This window comes from Lissotriton helveticus, chromosome 3_1 (assembly GCF_964261635.1).
Source record: "Lissotriton helveticus chromosome 3_1, aLisHel1.1, whole genome shotgun sequence".
NCBI classification, from domain to species: Eukaryota; Metazoa; Chordata; class Amphibia; order Caudata; family Salamandridae; genus Lissotriton; species Lissotriton helveticus.
In genome coordinates, this window is record NC_136061.1 from 262,173,875 (window position 1) to 262,186,836 (window position 12,962).

The 12,962-nt window shown below is 46.6% G+C and overlaps 1 protein-coding gene across 6 annotated transcripts in view; it reads left to right on the forward strand.

Annotated features, from left to right (window-relative positions):
- ACACA (acetyl-CoA carboxylase alpha) overlaps nt 1-12,962 on the forward strand; it is a 1,199,721-nt gene that overhangs the window by 564,115 nt on the left and 622,644 nt on the right. For all 6 annotated transcript variants that reach the window (XR_013608606.1, XM_078679777.1, XM_078679779.1 and 3 more), the window contains 3 exons: nt 1,170-1,313; nt 10,432-10,534; nt 12,105-12,212. Coding sequence is in view for 5 of the 6 variants with exons in the window: in XM_078679777.1 (XP_078535903.1) it covers nt 1,170-1,313; nt 10,432-10,534; nt 12,105-12,212 (355 nt within the window). In the remaining variant the exon portion in view is untranslated. The remainder of the gene's footprint in view (nt 1-1,169; nt 1,314-10,431; nt 10,535-12,104; nt 12,213-12,962) is intronic.

The following is a 12,962-nucleotide window of genomic DNA, read 5'->3' on the forward strand; positions in this document are numbered from 1 at the left end:
GTTCCGGGTGGATGACCAACTGTTTGTTGGCTACGTGGGTGAGAAGAAGGGAAGGGCGGTACAGAAACGGACCATCTCTCGGTGGGTCGTCCTGTGCATCAAAGCATGCTACTCTTTGGCTCGGAAGGAGCCTCCTGTTGGGCTGAGGGCCCATTCCACTCGGGCCACGGCGGCTACTACTGCCCTGGGCCGGGGAGTCCCTTTGCAGGACATTTGCCAGGCGGCCACGTGGGCCTCGCTGCACACCTTTGCGAGGCACTACTGCCTGGACAGTCAAGTCCGGAGGGATGGCTTCTTTGGCCGTTCGGTCCTCCAGGACTTTCTGGTGTAGGTTGTATTGGTTCGCAGACCCACCACCGGGGTTGGTATTGCTGGGGTATCTATTCTAAGGTAAGGAATCTAATACTAACCTGTTTCTTTCAGATGAACAAGTTACTTACCTTCGGTAACGATATATCTGTAAGAAACAGTAGTTAGTATTAGATTCCTTACCGCCCCTCCCATCCTCCCCGTTCTGCTACCTAGGGTTAAGGACATCCCTTTCAGGGCCCTAGTTTTCAAATGGCACCAGTGTTGGTTCTCACATGGCTCTGCGTGTTCTGGCGCGGAAAAGCTGTGTGCAAAGAACTGACGTCAGCGCGCGGAGGCGGCGTCTATATACTCCAGCGACGTCATCACGGCGCACGACGCCGACGACGCGGAGCCGCAGGGGACGCCTGCAGACGACGCCTACCGACGCACAGGGGTACTGCTACGCAAAAGTTTCCGGATCCAGACTGACGCCTGGGGATATTCTAAGGTAAGGAATCTAATACTAACTACTGTTTCTTACAGATATATCGTTACCGAAGGTAAGTAACTTGTTCTTTCTGGCTATGTGAAGCGAGTCCCATGAGTTTATGCTGTATACATGGTACTTTGTAGAAAATCTGCAAGATTAAGCACTATTTTCAATGCATGCACAGTAGCATCGTGGATTTATGTGCAATAATGGTAGTCCCAGGAAAAAGATTGCCAATGTTGCTCATTTGGTGATATTTCAGGTTTATCAAGGTTTGGAAATAGTGCAGTCTGTTTGGGATCCTTCTGTTTTAACTTTACCAATGTATTTGTAGTCTGTTGAGTTTCTGTTTTCTTGCTTCTGACTTCATTCTTGTTTTGCTATTTAGGATGTCATTTTCCTCCAACCTGAACCATTATGGCATGTTCCACGTAGCCAGTGTCAGTGATGTCCTCCTTGACAGCTCCTTCACTCCGCCATGCCAAAGAATGGGTGGGATGGTCTCCTTCCGCACCTTTGAAGACTTTGTCAGGTATGTTCATGACGATAGGTTGGACAGTCCCCATCTGTACCGTCAAATAAATATAGGTGAATTGGTTCAGTACCATTAAAGGTTTCGCCATGTTCATCCCAGAAGATGAGCTGGACTTCCCTTCTGCACAAAAGTTGTCCGGTACATCCCATAGGAGAGGTTGGTAAGTTTCCATCTGTGTCTTGAAAGTCATCTACAGTTAAATAGCAAAGTGGGTCATTCTGGAGCATTGAAGACTTTGTTGTCTACATTTCCATAGATTAGGTTGGACAGTCACCTTCTACGCCTACAAAGAAATCAACAGGTATAGGACCACTGATGGGTGGGATGGTGTCTTTCTATACCTTCAGAGACTTACTATGTTTTCTTTTGATCTTCAGTATTAAATGCTGTACCTACCAACATTTCCTGTTCCTTGGTAGTCCATAATGGAACTGTTGTGGTTCATTTATCATAATCCAGCCATTACGAAATAACATTTATTTAGTCTATTTTTTGGTTATCTAAAATTAAGAACCCTTGAGTTCTATGTCGAACTAGATGCATTTTTCCTAAACATAAGCAGTTGAACCAAATGTCAACAAGCGCTAGGAATGATAAGGTAGTGTGCAACCACACATGCTTTCTACTACATCTGAGAATATGAAATTAGCATCTCACCTCTTTATGTGATTGTTTTTTGTACCGTGTTCTTGCATTTTGTTTTATCTTTGACTGCTAAATCCATATTTTTGGATTTTCAAGATGGTGCCAATAACACCCAAAATAATTTCAGCTGGCACTAGCAGAGGGAATCTTTAATGTTGACTAATGTGTGGATCAGTTCATCAGTAGCTGAACGATAGAAAGCCATTTATCTTTTGAACTGTATCGAAGTGACCCCTGGAAACATCTGTGTAATGGAAATGGAGGCAACATTAAAAGAAGTGTGCTTATTTGCTAGTTAAACAACAGCTAAGGAAATATGTTCATGTGCTGACACGGGCAAAGAATGACATTTGCTCTCAAAAACTTGGTGATGCCGCAAACTGTCCTCAGGAGCTACATACAACAAGAGAAAATCTGGCCCATCCTGCTGCCATTGCCTCCACATTTGAAGCATCTCAAGACCTAGTAGAATCATTAGCTTCCTATGCTTCAGAGAGGGCATTCTATAATAACTGGTATCACGACAGAGGCTGCCTCTTCATTTGCTATCTGATTGTAATAATAATCAAGCTGTTATTCAAACAAATTTATTGTATCATTTTCCTGTCTATATGTGAGTGAACTGAAGAAGCTTGGGCAAATCAATAAGCCTAATGCAAATGCAACATTTAACTAGTCCCCTGCCAACTGCTGTAGTAAATTATTATTTGGTTACTGACCGGGTTCCATCAGACTGTCCGATCTTAAAAAAAAATTAATAAAGGCAGTGGATTGACTGAATTTAGGCCTATTTCTTTGCTTCCTATTCCGGTAAATTGATTGAAAGTTTGACACAAGACACCTCCAGGAGTCAGTCTCTTCCAGTGCTATCTTCCATTCAATAAGTGGCTTTCGCCTGGGCCAAGGTGTTGAAGCTGTGATGAACTTGGAGGACAGCGATGTCTGTGCCCTAACTTTGAATGCAGCATACAACCCCATTGATACCACACTTAGGAGATCTGCATTAGTGAAGTGCATATTTATGATAAGAATTGCATATTGAAGCTAAGATATATTTGTTTCCTTCAGGTGAAATCCTGGTAGCATAGAGAATTTTTTTTACACCCACACCTTCCCGTTGTCTGTGTTGCTCCCACCCCCCGTCATAACAAAAACATTGCTCTGATGTAGCCAGTACTGGCTGCGTCATAGCTTTTTTTTTTACCATACCATCATAGCGGTTTTTCTTTTTTTTACAAACTTCACTTTTAGTCATGCTGTACAGCCACTCTGCTGTACAACGGTTGTATGATCTTACAACGAACTCCGTTGTAACGCATGCCTTTACCACGCATGCGTTACAACGGAATACTATATTCACGCTTTTCCTTCTCCACGTTTTTTCCGTGGTGACGTCATAAATAGAAAAAAAACGGGCCGTTTCCTTCTCCTGCGCCGCCGATTTCCTGCACATCTCCTCTAAAGGTTAGTGGTTTATTTTTGGGGGGGCAAGCCCCCCCAAGCCCCCCTTTTTTATTTTTACCCTTTACCACACATGCCTTTACTACGTACATCGTAGTAAAATTATGCGTGGTAAAGGCAGTCGTTGTAACCACGCATGCGTTGTAATGCATGCGTGGTTATGGTTTTCGTTGAAACGGCCTCGTTGTAGTGGCCGTTTCCCCTGTACAACATGCCTAAAAGACATTGGCAAAGCTAATAGCTTTTGCATGGGGATAGCTATTAGCTTTGCCAGTGCTTGTGTTTTACAACCATGGTGCCCCCACCTACTTACTTCTTTAACGTTAGTGACTCGCTACGGTTGTATGACATTACAATGCATACTTTTACCACACATGCCTTTTCCACACATTTTTCACAACACATGCCTTTACCACGCCTAAGCGCAAAACTCTTGAACCAAATTAAACCGAATTTGGCAGGAAGATAGATCTTGGTCTGCAGATTGTGCTTTTTGTGATTTGGCATAAATCATTTCAGTGCTTTTTGGAAAATAAAGGTTCAAAAATACTTGTGTATCCGGACGGTTGGGTCCACGAGAGTCTCGCTGGAGCACCAATTCAAAAAAAGAGTGTTCCGATTGGCCCAGGGAGCTTCTTTTTTCTCTTAAGCCAATTTGCTTCCACTGGAGTCAGACTCCAGCGGGAGTGAGCACTCTGATTGACTGCCAGCCACATGAGAAAAATATTGCTGCCAGCCATTACAAGATTCGGAGATTTGGTTTCCTGTCAGCGTGGGGTTGGCTGCCTGTGGAGGGGGCAACCCCCCAATAGCCATGTGTGGCGGGGGGTTGGCTTTACATATTATCATAAAATATTACTTTATGTTAAAGAAAACATAGAAATGCACTGAAAAGAACAAAGGTTAAAGTAAAGTTATAGTTTAGTGTGATAAAAATATCTTTTTTTTTTTACTTAGAAATTCACTGAGAAAGCCAAAGGTTAAAGTGGTGTTATAGTTGGGTAAATATGTCATGGACAACATTAACATTTTGAACTAAAAAAACACAGAACACATATACTTACCTGACCTATACTTCAAATGCATGGTAAAGGCCTGCATGGTAAAGGCCTGCGTGGTAAAGTCTTGCGTTGTAAAGTCTATGTGGTAAATGGACTGTGTTGTTAAAACATTGTTGTAAATTATGTTTCCCAACTCTCTTCACTAGAAAAAAGAAAAAATGACTGGTCATGAATGATGGTGATATGGCACCCATGGTTGATGATTGAGTTTTCCCCAAACATCAACAGTTTCTTCTAATTTATACATTGATGTTTGAGCCCAGGATATTGTTTTATTATCCAGTAGTGTTTTACTACTAGAATAATCATAATGTTCCTAAAGAGCAGCTACCAGCCGTAGATCTTTCTGCTTAACTCTAATAGGCAAATATGACAAATAGGATTATGAATGCATACTGACAAGTGGACAATCCTTATGATACTGTTTGCGCCTCCGCTCACCTCCCTAGACATGATTGTGTTTTACACTTTCATGGCTCTAAGTGGAACACGTTGAATGTGTGGTTTGTGTCAAGGAATGCCCCGGTTACTTACCGGTAATCTTCATTACTCCGAGTCCATGTCTTCCTCGCCACAGTAATTACCCATGAGCCTCCGGCTCCACACAGAACTCCAAGCATAAAAAAACAGCGCTCTAGTCTCCCTCTCCCTCCTCCAAGATGGCCCCCAGTGGCTCCAGCCAATCCCATAAAGGGATACAGAAAGACCAACACGACCTGAAGAACCAAGCCGCAGACATGAAGCCACCAACAGGGCCGGGAGGGAAGGGAAACTATACTGTGGCGAGGAAGATATGGACTCGGAGTAATGAAGATTACCGGTAAGTAACCGGGGCATTACCTCCTCGTCCTGTCTTCCTCGCCACAGTAATTACCCATGAGCCGATACCAAAGCAATCAGCTTCATGCAAGGAAAACACTACACAGAATCATGTAGAGAAACAAATGTTAACCACAATAGGTACAAAATTCCACAGAAACATACACCTCAAGGAATCCCAGCCGACAGTACAGAAGAGGCAAGGAAAACAGAACCCCCACCCCCAATCCGAAGGTGATAACGGGACTGGAAAGTAAGCGGGGACGACCAAGTGGCAGCCCGGCAAACATCCACCATGGACACCCGCTGAAAAGCGGCCCACGAAACAGAAACAGATCCGGTGGACCGACCCCGAACAGACAGAGGGGGAAGAATAGAAACAGAACCATAAGCCAACAGCATGGCCTCCTCAATCCAACAACCGACAGCGGACAGGGAAGGCTACAGGCCCTGACGAGACAAACCAAAGTTGTCAAACAAATCGTCAACCGTATAAAGGAAGAAGTGCGTGATAAAGAAACCAACAATGCACGACGCACATCCAACAGGCGGAGAAGGCAATCCTCAGCCTAGGAAGGATCAAGACAAAGAATCGGAAGAACCACTGCAGCAGAACGGTGAAAATAAGAATCCACCATAGGAAAAACGTAGGATGAGGGTGCAAGACCACATGATCAGACAAATGACCAAAAATGGAGCAGACCGCAGGAAGGCACCCAGCACACCAATACGCCTGGCAGATGAAATAGCCACAAGAAACACCACTTCGAGTGTCAAGAACCCCAGGCCCACCGACTCCAAAGGCTCGAAAAGAGCCGACTGCAAGTAACGCAAAACCAGAGGAAGGTCCCAAGGAGGAGAACAGAAGATAGGACTGGGACGTGGCAAAGAATGCGACTCAAAAAGCCGAGCCACCAAAGGAGAAAACAGAACCAAAGGCAGGACATGAAATGCCCGAACGGCGGTCCATAGAGCCCTGAGAGCGGAAAGGCCAATCCCAAAAGGAAAACCATCAAGTAACATCCAGAATCCGAGCAGGGTCCAAAGAAGCCAAAGACAGCCTGCGACACACACATCAAGAGGCAAAGCCATCCCAACGCTCAGCGTAGGACTGAAGAGTAGAAGGCCTCCGAGATTGCTGAATGACGACAGCAACCGCAAAGAACAACCTTCACGCAACAGCGACCCCCTCACAAGAGCCAGGCCCGCAGACCCAGGGACCGGAACACAGGCAGAGGCAGAAGAGGACCCAACAGAGGATAAGGCACGAACGGTAACGTCCAGCCCGGAGATACATCCAACTCCAGCAATAGGGGATACCAAGGACGACGGCACCACCCCGGAGCAACCAGAAGGACAAACGACCCCCCCCCCCCCATTTGATCACCCGCAACACCTACGGAATCAGGGGAACAGGAGGAAGGCACGCAACAGGCCCCACAGTCAAAGAAACGACAGAGCGACCACACTCCAAGCATCCAGACAAGGCATAAACGCGTAAAAACAGCGGAATGCAGCCGAGGTCCGGAAAGCAAAGAAGTCTACAATCGGAGACTCAAACATCCACCGCAACCATCTGAACATCAAGTGTGGCAGAGACAAAGACCCCATGGATGGAAACACACGGGTCAGACAATCCATCACAAAGCATTCCCGACCAGTCAGGAAAAGGCCAAACAGGGACGCCAGGCTCAACACCGCCCAACAACAAATCGACGGCTGAGGCAACTGAGGGAACGTGAGAGTCTGTCCGGACCCACACACGGTGACCCCGCGGAGATCCGAAAAGGTCAACAGACCCAACAGGAAGGACCCAGCCTCTCGTAGTTGGAAGAACAAGACAACACCGCCTGAGGCCAAACCCCAGAGTCATAGAAACCCCCAGAGAAGAACCCCACCGCAGCAGGCCGGATACGGCAGTGAGAACCTGCGAGGGAACAACCAGAAACGGGCGGCCCCTGGACAGACGACATTCGGCCAACCATCACACCAGGACCACCCGAACCTCCGGGGACACAGGGAACAAACACAACCACATCTAGGGAACAGGGGTTCCAAACGCAACAAAGTGCGGGACAACCACAGGCGTATGGGAAGGCGAGCCCATGGCATGGCCCACAAAGATGCAGACATCCGACCCTGAACCCGCAATCACAGGCACACATGATGAGAAGGCCCCGACAACAGGGACCACACAGCAGACTCAGGGACAGAACCGATCAGGGGGTAGGAACACCAACCCCAACCGAGTCCCGAACAGATCCCCAAAGAAAGTCAATACCCGCGACGGAACCAGGGATGACCACGGAACATCCACCAGTAAATCGCGATGCTCCAGGACACGGCATAGCATCCGGAAATGCAACCCCGCCCATGACAACCCAGGATGCAGCAACGGAGAAAAAACTCAGAGAATCCGGGCGAACAGGCACATGCAGAGAAGCAACCTGTAAGACAAAGGAGTCAAAAAAATCCCCAAGAAAGATCAGAGGGAGGAAAACCCGGAGGGAAACCATTCCGAAGAGGAACAAAGGCATATACCCAAACAAATCCCCACATGACCGAGAACCCCCTCGCCCAATGCCACCAGGAAGAGGATAGAATAAACCCACAGAGAACGTCGGGTACGGGAATCACGGCTTTCCACAGAACAAGGGATTCGACACCCTCCAAAAAAAGCCCCCGCAGAAGAAGGACCCTGGGACACGGAGAGGACCCGAAACAGCCTGGGGGAGACAGGGAAAATCCAAGATGAACCCCTTTGGATACCACCAGCAGCACCCACCGACCTGACCCAGACTCGCGCCAAGAGTCCAAGAAGCAAGGGAGGCGACCCCCAACCGGAAACACTCCAGGAGCGACCCAGACAGGACTTGGAACGCGGGATGGGAGGAGTCAAAATCACCGGAGAACCGGGACTTGGCCAAGGAAGAAGCACCCCGGCCATGCCCCCTCCCATGAAAGGGCTGACCAGCACGTACCCTCCGCGAAGGACCAAAAGGTCTTCGGGAACCAAAAAGCCCGGAAGCGGCCAGAACGCTCAGGAGCCAGAAGCAAACGGGCCTCTGCCGTCTACCGAAACAAATTCCCCAATCGAGAGCCAAACAGGCACACACCAGAGAAATGGATGCACATCAGTAGACCCATCAGTGCAGCATCAGCCTATCACGACCGGAGCCACAACAGCCTGCACGCAGCAAAAGAAGACCCAGCAGCCGAAGCAGCCGTCCCCAAAGAATCATGTTGTACCATTAACCCCAGAGTAGAAGAGACATCTATCCCGAGGTCCAACAATACAGCCAAAGACTGAAAATCCGTAAGAAAGGCTGGACGGCATATCAAGAACAGGCCGCAGCCCGGATGGAGAAAGCAGCCGCTGCAAAAGTGCGTCACACCGTACCATCCACAGGGTCAGTAGGAGAGGAAACCTCCCAAACAACCATCCCATGATACGACATACCGGCCATCAAGGAATCCACCGTGACCGAGGAAGGAATGTGTACCGAAAAATCCTGCAGAGGATACCGTATATACAGGAAACGAGGAAAGGAACCCATGGCCACATCCTCCCATTCAGTTTCCAATGAAGAAAGAAGGGGCAACGAATCAGGCTCAGGACGCTGACACTGCGAAATAATTCAACCTCCATAGGAACCACAGATTCAGGGAAACCAAGAATATGCGTATGTGACATAGGACTTCCAGAAGGTCGGCTCTCACTAAGTAAGTTGCCCGGAATCACAGGAGGTTCTGGCGTCGTTACCGAGACTCGAACCCAGATCCCCAGGTCCGAGGTCGAGCACCTTAGCCGTAAGGCCAACTCCTCTCCCTTGACAGGAGGAACATGAACCCTGTCATGCAACGTAGCGGCAACTGCAGAATTTACCACATTCTCCATGACACAAGCCATGAGCAAAGAACTGATAGTAAGGGATAGAAAACACCTGATCCCCTAAAATTAGCCAGCAGGTCGGCAAGCAACCAAAGACACGCCCATAGATACGCCCCCTAAGGAAGCACAAAAAAAACAGGAAGAAACGCGATCCACCGCCAATGAGGCCCCAGACTGGAAAAAATTCCATCTAGGAATCTCCACACTCTGACCCAGCCGAGACACAATAATCCCAGGCAAGAGACCGAGCACCGGCAAGAGAAGAAACATCCGACCGCGCAGAGTCCCAGAAACAGGACGCGCGGTCGGAAAAGGGCATGCACCGTAGCAACCTGTATCGAGGCAGCAAACGCCGGTAATGAAAAAACATCTGACCGTGGAGAGTCCCAGAAGCAGGACACGCGGTCGGAAAGGGACGTGCACCGGAGCAAATCGCCGCTATGCAGCAAGTGCCGGCAAAGAAGAAACATCCGACCGCGCAGAGTCCCAAAAGCAGGACGCGCGGTCGGAAGGGGCACACACCTGTAACAACCTCCCGCTGAGCAGAAAGCGTAGGCGCGGCCAACACGAAGCGGGAACACCATGCGAACCCGCACAAAAAGAGCACCAAAAGTCCGCTAGGCTGGACAAGGCGCTCGGCAAAAGAAAGGGGGAATAAACCATTAAAAACACAACAATAGTAACTAACTTCCCCCCAACTAAATACCCGAGGCTGCAAGGGACTGCTAAAGCAAGACCCCAGCCCCACTCACCTGACCAGCAGGGAACACAGCACTTGGAGAAGTGCAGAAAAAAAGAACAGGTCGTGTTGGTCTTTCTGTATCCCTTTATGGGATTGGCTGGAGCCACTGGGGGCCATCTTGGAGGAGGGAGAGGGAGACTAGAGCGCTGTTTTTTTATGCTTGGAGTTCTGTGTGGAGCCGGAGGCTCATGGGTAATTACTGTGGCGAGGAAGACAGGACGAGGAGGTAATGAAGAAACCTACTCCTATTCATTTACTTGTGTGATCTTTTCCCCCAATTCCTTCTCTTTTTAACCTCATACAGAGACTCTTTTGACTAAAAGTCACAGCTAGGTTTTGGGGGAGTGTGGGCAAGGAAAAAGTCCTTATTGATTCATTCTTCGAGGAAAGTTGGTGATCTTGCCAGGATAAATGACCCCTCTCATCTGGTTCATAACTGAATTATTAACCAATGATTTTTCAATGGATCACATTATTGAACTTTTTGTGTTTCAGAATATTTGATGAAGTTATGAGTTGCTTCTCAGACTCTCCTCCTCAAAGCCCTACCTTCTCTGAAGCCGGTCACACCTCCCTCTATGATGAAGATGATACCAAGGTACATACAATCATGTCACTGCTAGAATAGCAAGGACTTTGAGTTGTTATGTTTTGGATGGTGGGTAGTTTATGTCTTTATCTGAGACAGACCATACTGAACTCTGCAGGCACGGCCGTATCTTCACCAATCAATGGGCTAAACGTGGGCTGAGGTCCTCCCCATCGCTCTGCCTTATGAGCTGCAGTGGCATGGTGTGCAATTTATTATTTATTGCAGTTATGAAGGCCTTGTCACATACGCTTAGAAGTATTTTCCCATACATAATTTAGGATCAGCTACAGGATGGTGCTGTTGCCAGCATAAGGCATTAAATAACCTTTTTTTGTACTTTCTCATTTTGTAGCATACTTTGTTAAAGGTAGAACATAGCCTCGTCTTGTTATATAATGCTCTGATTGTACCACCTTGGGTATTACTCAGTACACCCAGAAAAAAATACCCTGGCTGACCCACATATGAGCGAAGGGCTGTATGGAGTCAGAAATGAACATTTTATAATAATTGTTGAAACTTTAATGTCAACATTCTGTGGCCAATGCATTTTTCTGGGTGTCATGAGTAGTACCACTGGTTGTACAAGCAGAGCATTTAGATGACTTGTAGCAGAGAGGAGTGTGTCCAAGCCTAAACAGCACAACACTGAGCTAGATAATTATACAGAGCTGGTGTGTGTAATTCTGGTTTGCACTGCTTTGAGACCTTTGCAACCAGACCTTGTAAGAATCCCGTAAGAAAGCTCAACATGCAGTTTGCGTAGAGATAGAAAAGTAACTTGTATAAGACATGTCTGGCAATGTAGAATAGTCAATCGCTGGTGCAGCACCAACATTTAGCAGTCGGGTGAATGACATGTGCATTCATTTTCTTTGCCATATTTCTTATCCTACTATCTTTCAGTCTCCTCTCCCCAGTAGTTTGTGTCACTCCACTCAAGTGAAGTCTCCAATTCTAGTAATCAGTTTAATTGTCATATTTGCACTTTTTTCTGCACTGTTTTCATACAATTAGTCTAGAATTTAAAAATGCTAGAGAAAAAGTGAAACTGGTGTTCTAAGGGACCCAATAAATAAGTAGAAAGAAATATATGTATCAGGATCCTTGAGAAGTCACCTTAGAAGTCTTGAAGTTTCTTTGCTGCCACATCTTCATTTGATTAATCAATCGCTGAACTGCTTGTTTTGTGACATTAATGTTTATAAAAACTAAGATTTCCAGCAGAGGGGGGTTTCACTGACCATGCCTGTGCTTGCTCTTGTGGGAGAAAGACTATTCCATGGTTCTCCAAAATTGGGTCGTACCTATTGTCCTTGGTGATTTGCCACAATACCCTGTTCCAGTGGTAACTTATGAGATCAAGTGCATCTCCCGTTGTGATCTGTAATTATCAAGACCTTCTGGGATTGATCATGTCCATCCTTTCCTTGTAATCTAAAGTTCAAGATTTCCAGAACACTGCTGTCCCAAGGAATTGTGTATTTTTTTTAACATCTATTTACTTTGTGTTCAGTTCACTCTGGCTCCTTGGCCTGCCATCTCTTGGGTTAACATGTTTCGCTATTCTTTGCAGAGTGCTAGAGATGAGCCTATTCATATCCTAAATGTGGCCATCAAGACCGACTGCGATATTGACGACGATGGTTTGGCCGCAATGTTCAGGGAGTTCACGCAGAGCAAGGTGAGTGTTGCTTAGAGCTAAAACTGTCTTGTCTTGGAATTGTCCACATATGAATGAATGCGGGGTGGGTTTATACAACACTGCGATAGGAGAGGCTGCCAAAGCGGTCTCCCAAACCCATGTAGTAAGAGGAGGTCATAAGGGATTTAGTTGGGGGGCACACATATTCCTGATATGGTGGTGAAGAGGATCTATTTAAAGACTCATTAGGATTATTACAAAATTTAGGCAGAACACATGGAAATGGTGAAAAAATGCAAAATCTTCCTGAAGTGGAGAATCTCCACTAAAGTGATAGTATGGCTGATTCTGTCGATGGATCCTGCAGTGGAGATTTAACAAGTCCTTCACAAAAACCCACATGTGTCCCAGACGCATCTGCACCATGCTAGAAAATGCCTTTCTGTATCCTGCTTGCATGAGGCCAGGGGGCTCTTGTAACCAAGTTGTGCAGGGGACCTGTAATCAGTAGGAGGCATGGGTTCACTTTCAGTGGGAAGGGTTACTTGGGTGAATGTGGTTTGATTACAGATTAGGATGACATGGCCACTGTAAATTAAAGCATGTCATGTTTATGTTCAATGTAATAATTTTAGCAGGATTCAAGAGGAAATGACATTTCTGTAAGTGTCAATTAAACTGTATTCCACTTCACCAAAAATAAAGAGTTCTAGAACCTGATCTCTGTTCCAGGACTTTATTCAGATGTTTTTTCTTATCGCTCAAGTTAACATAACAACACTTCCCAAG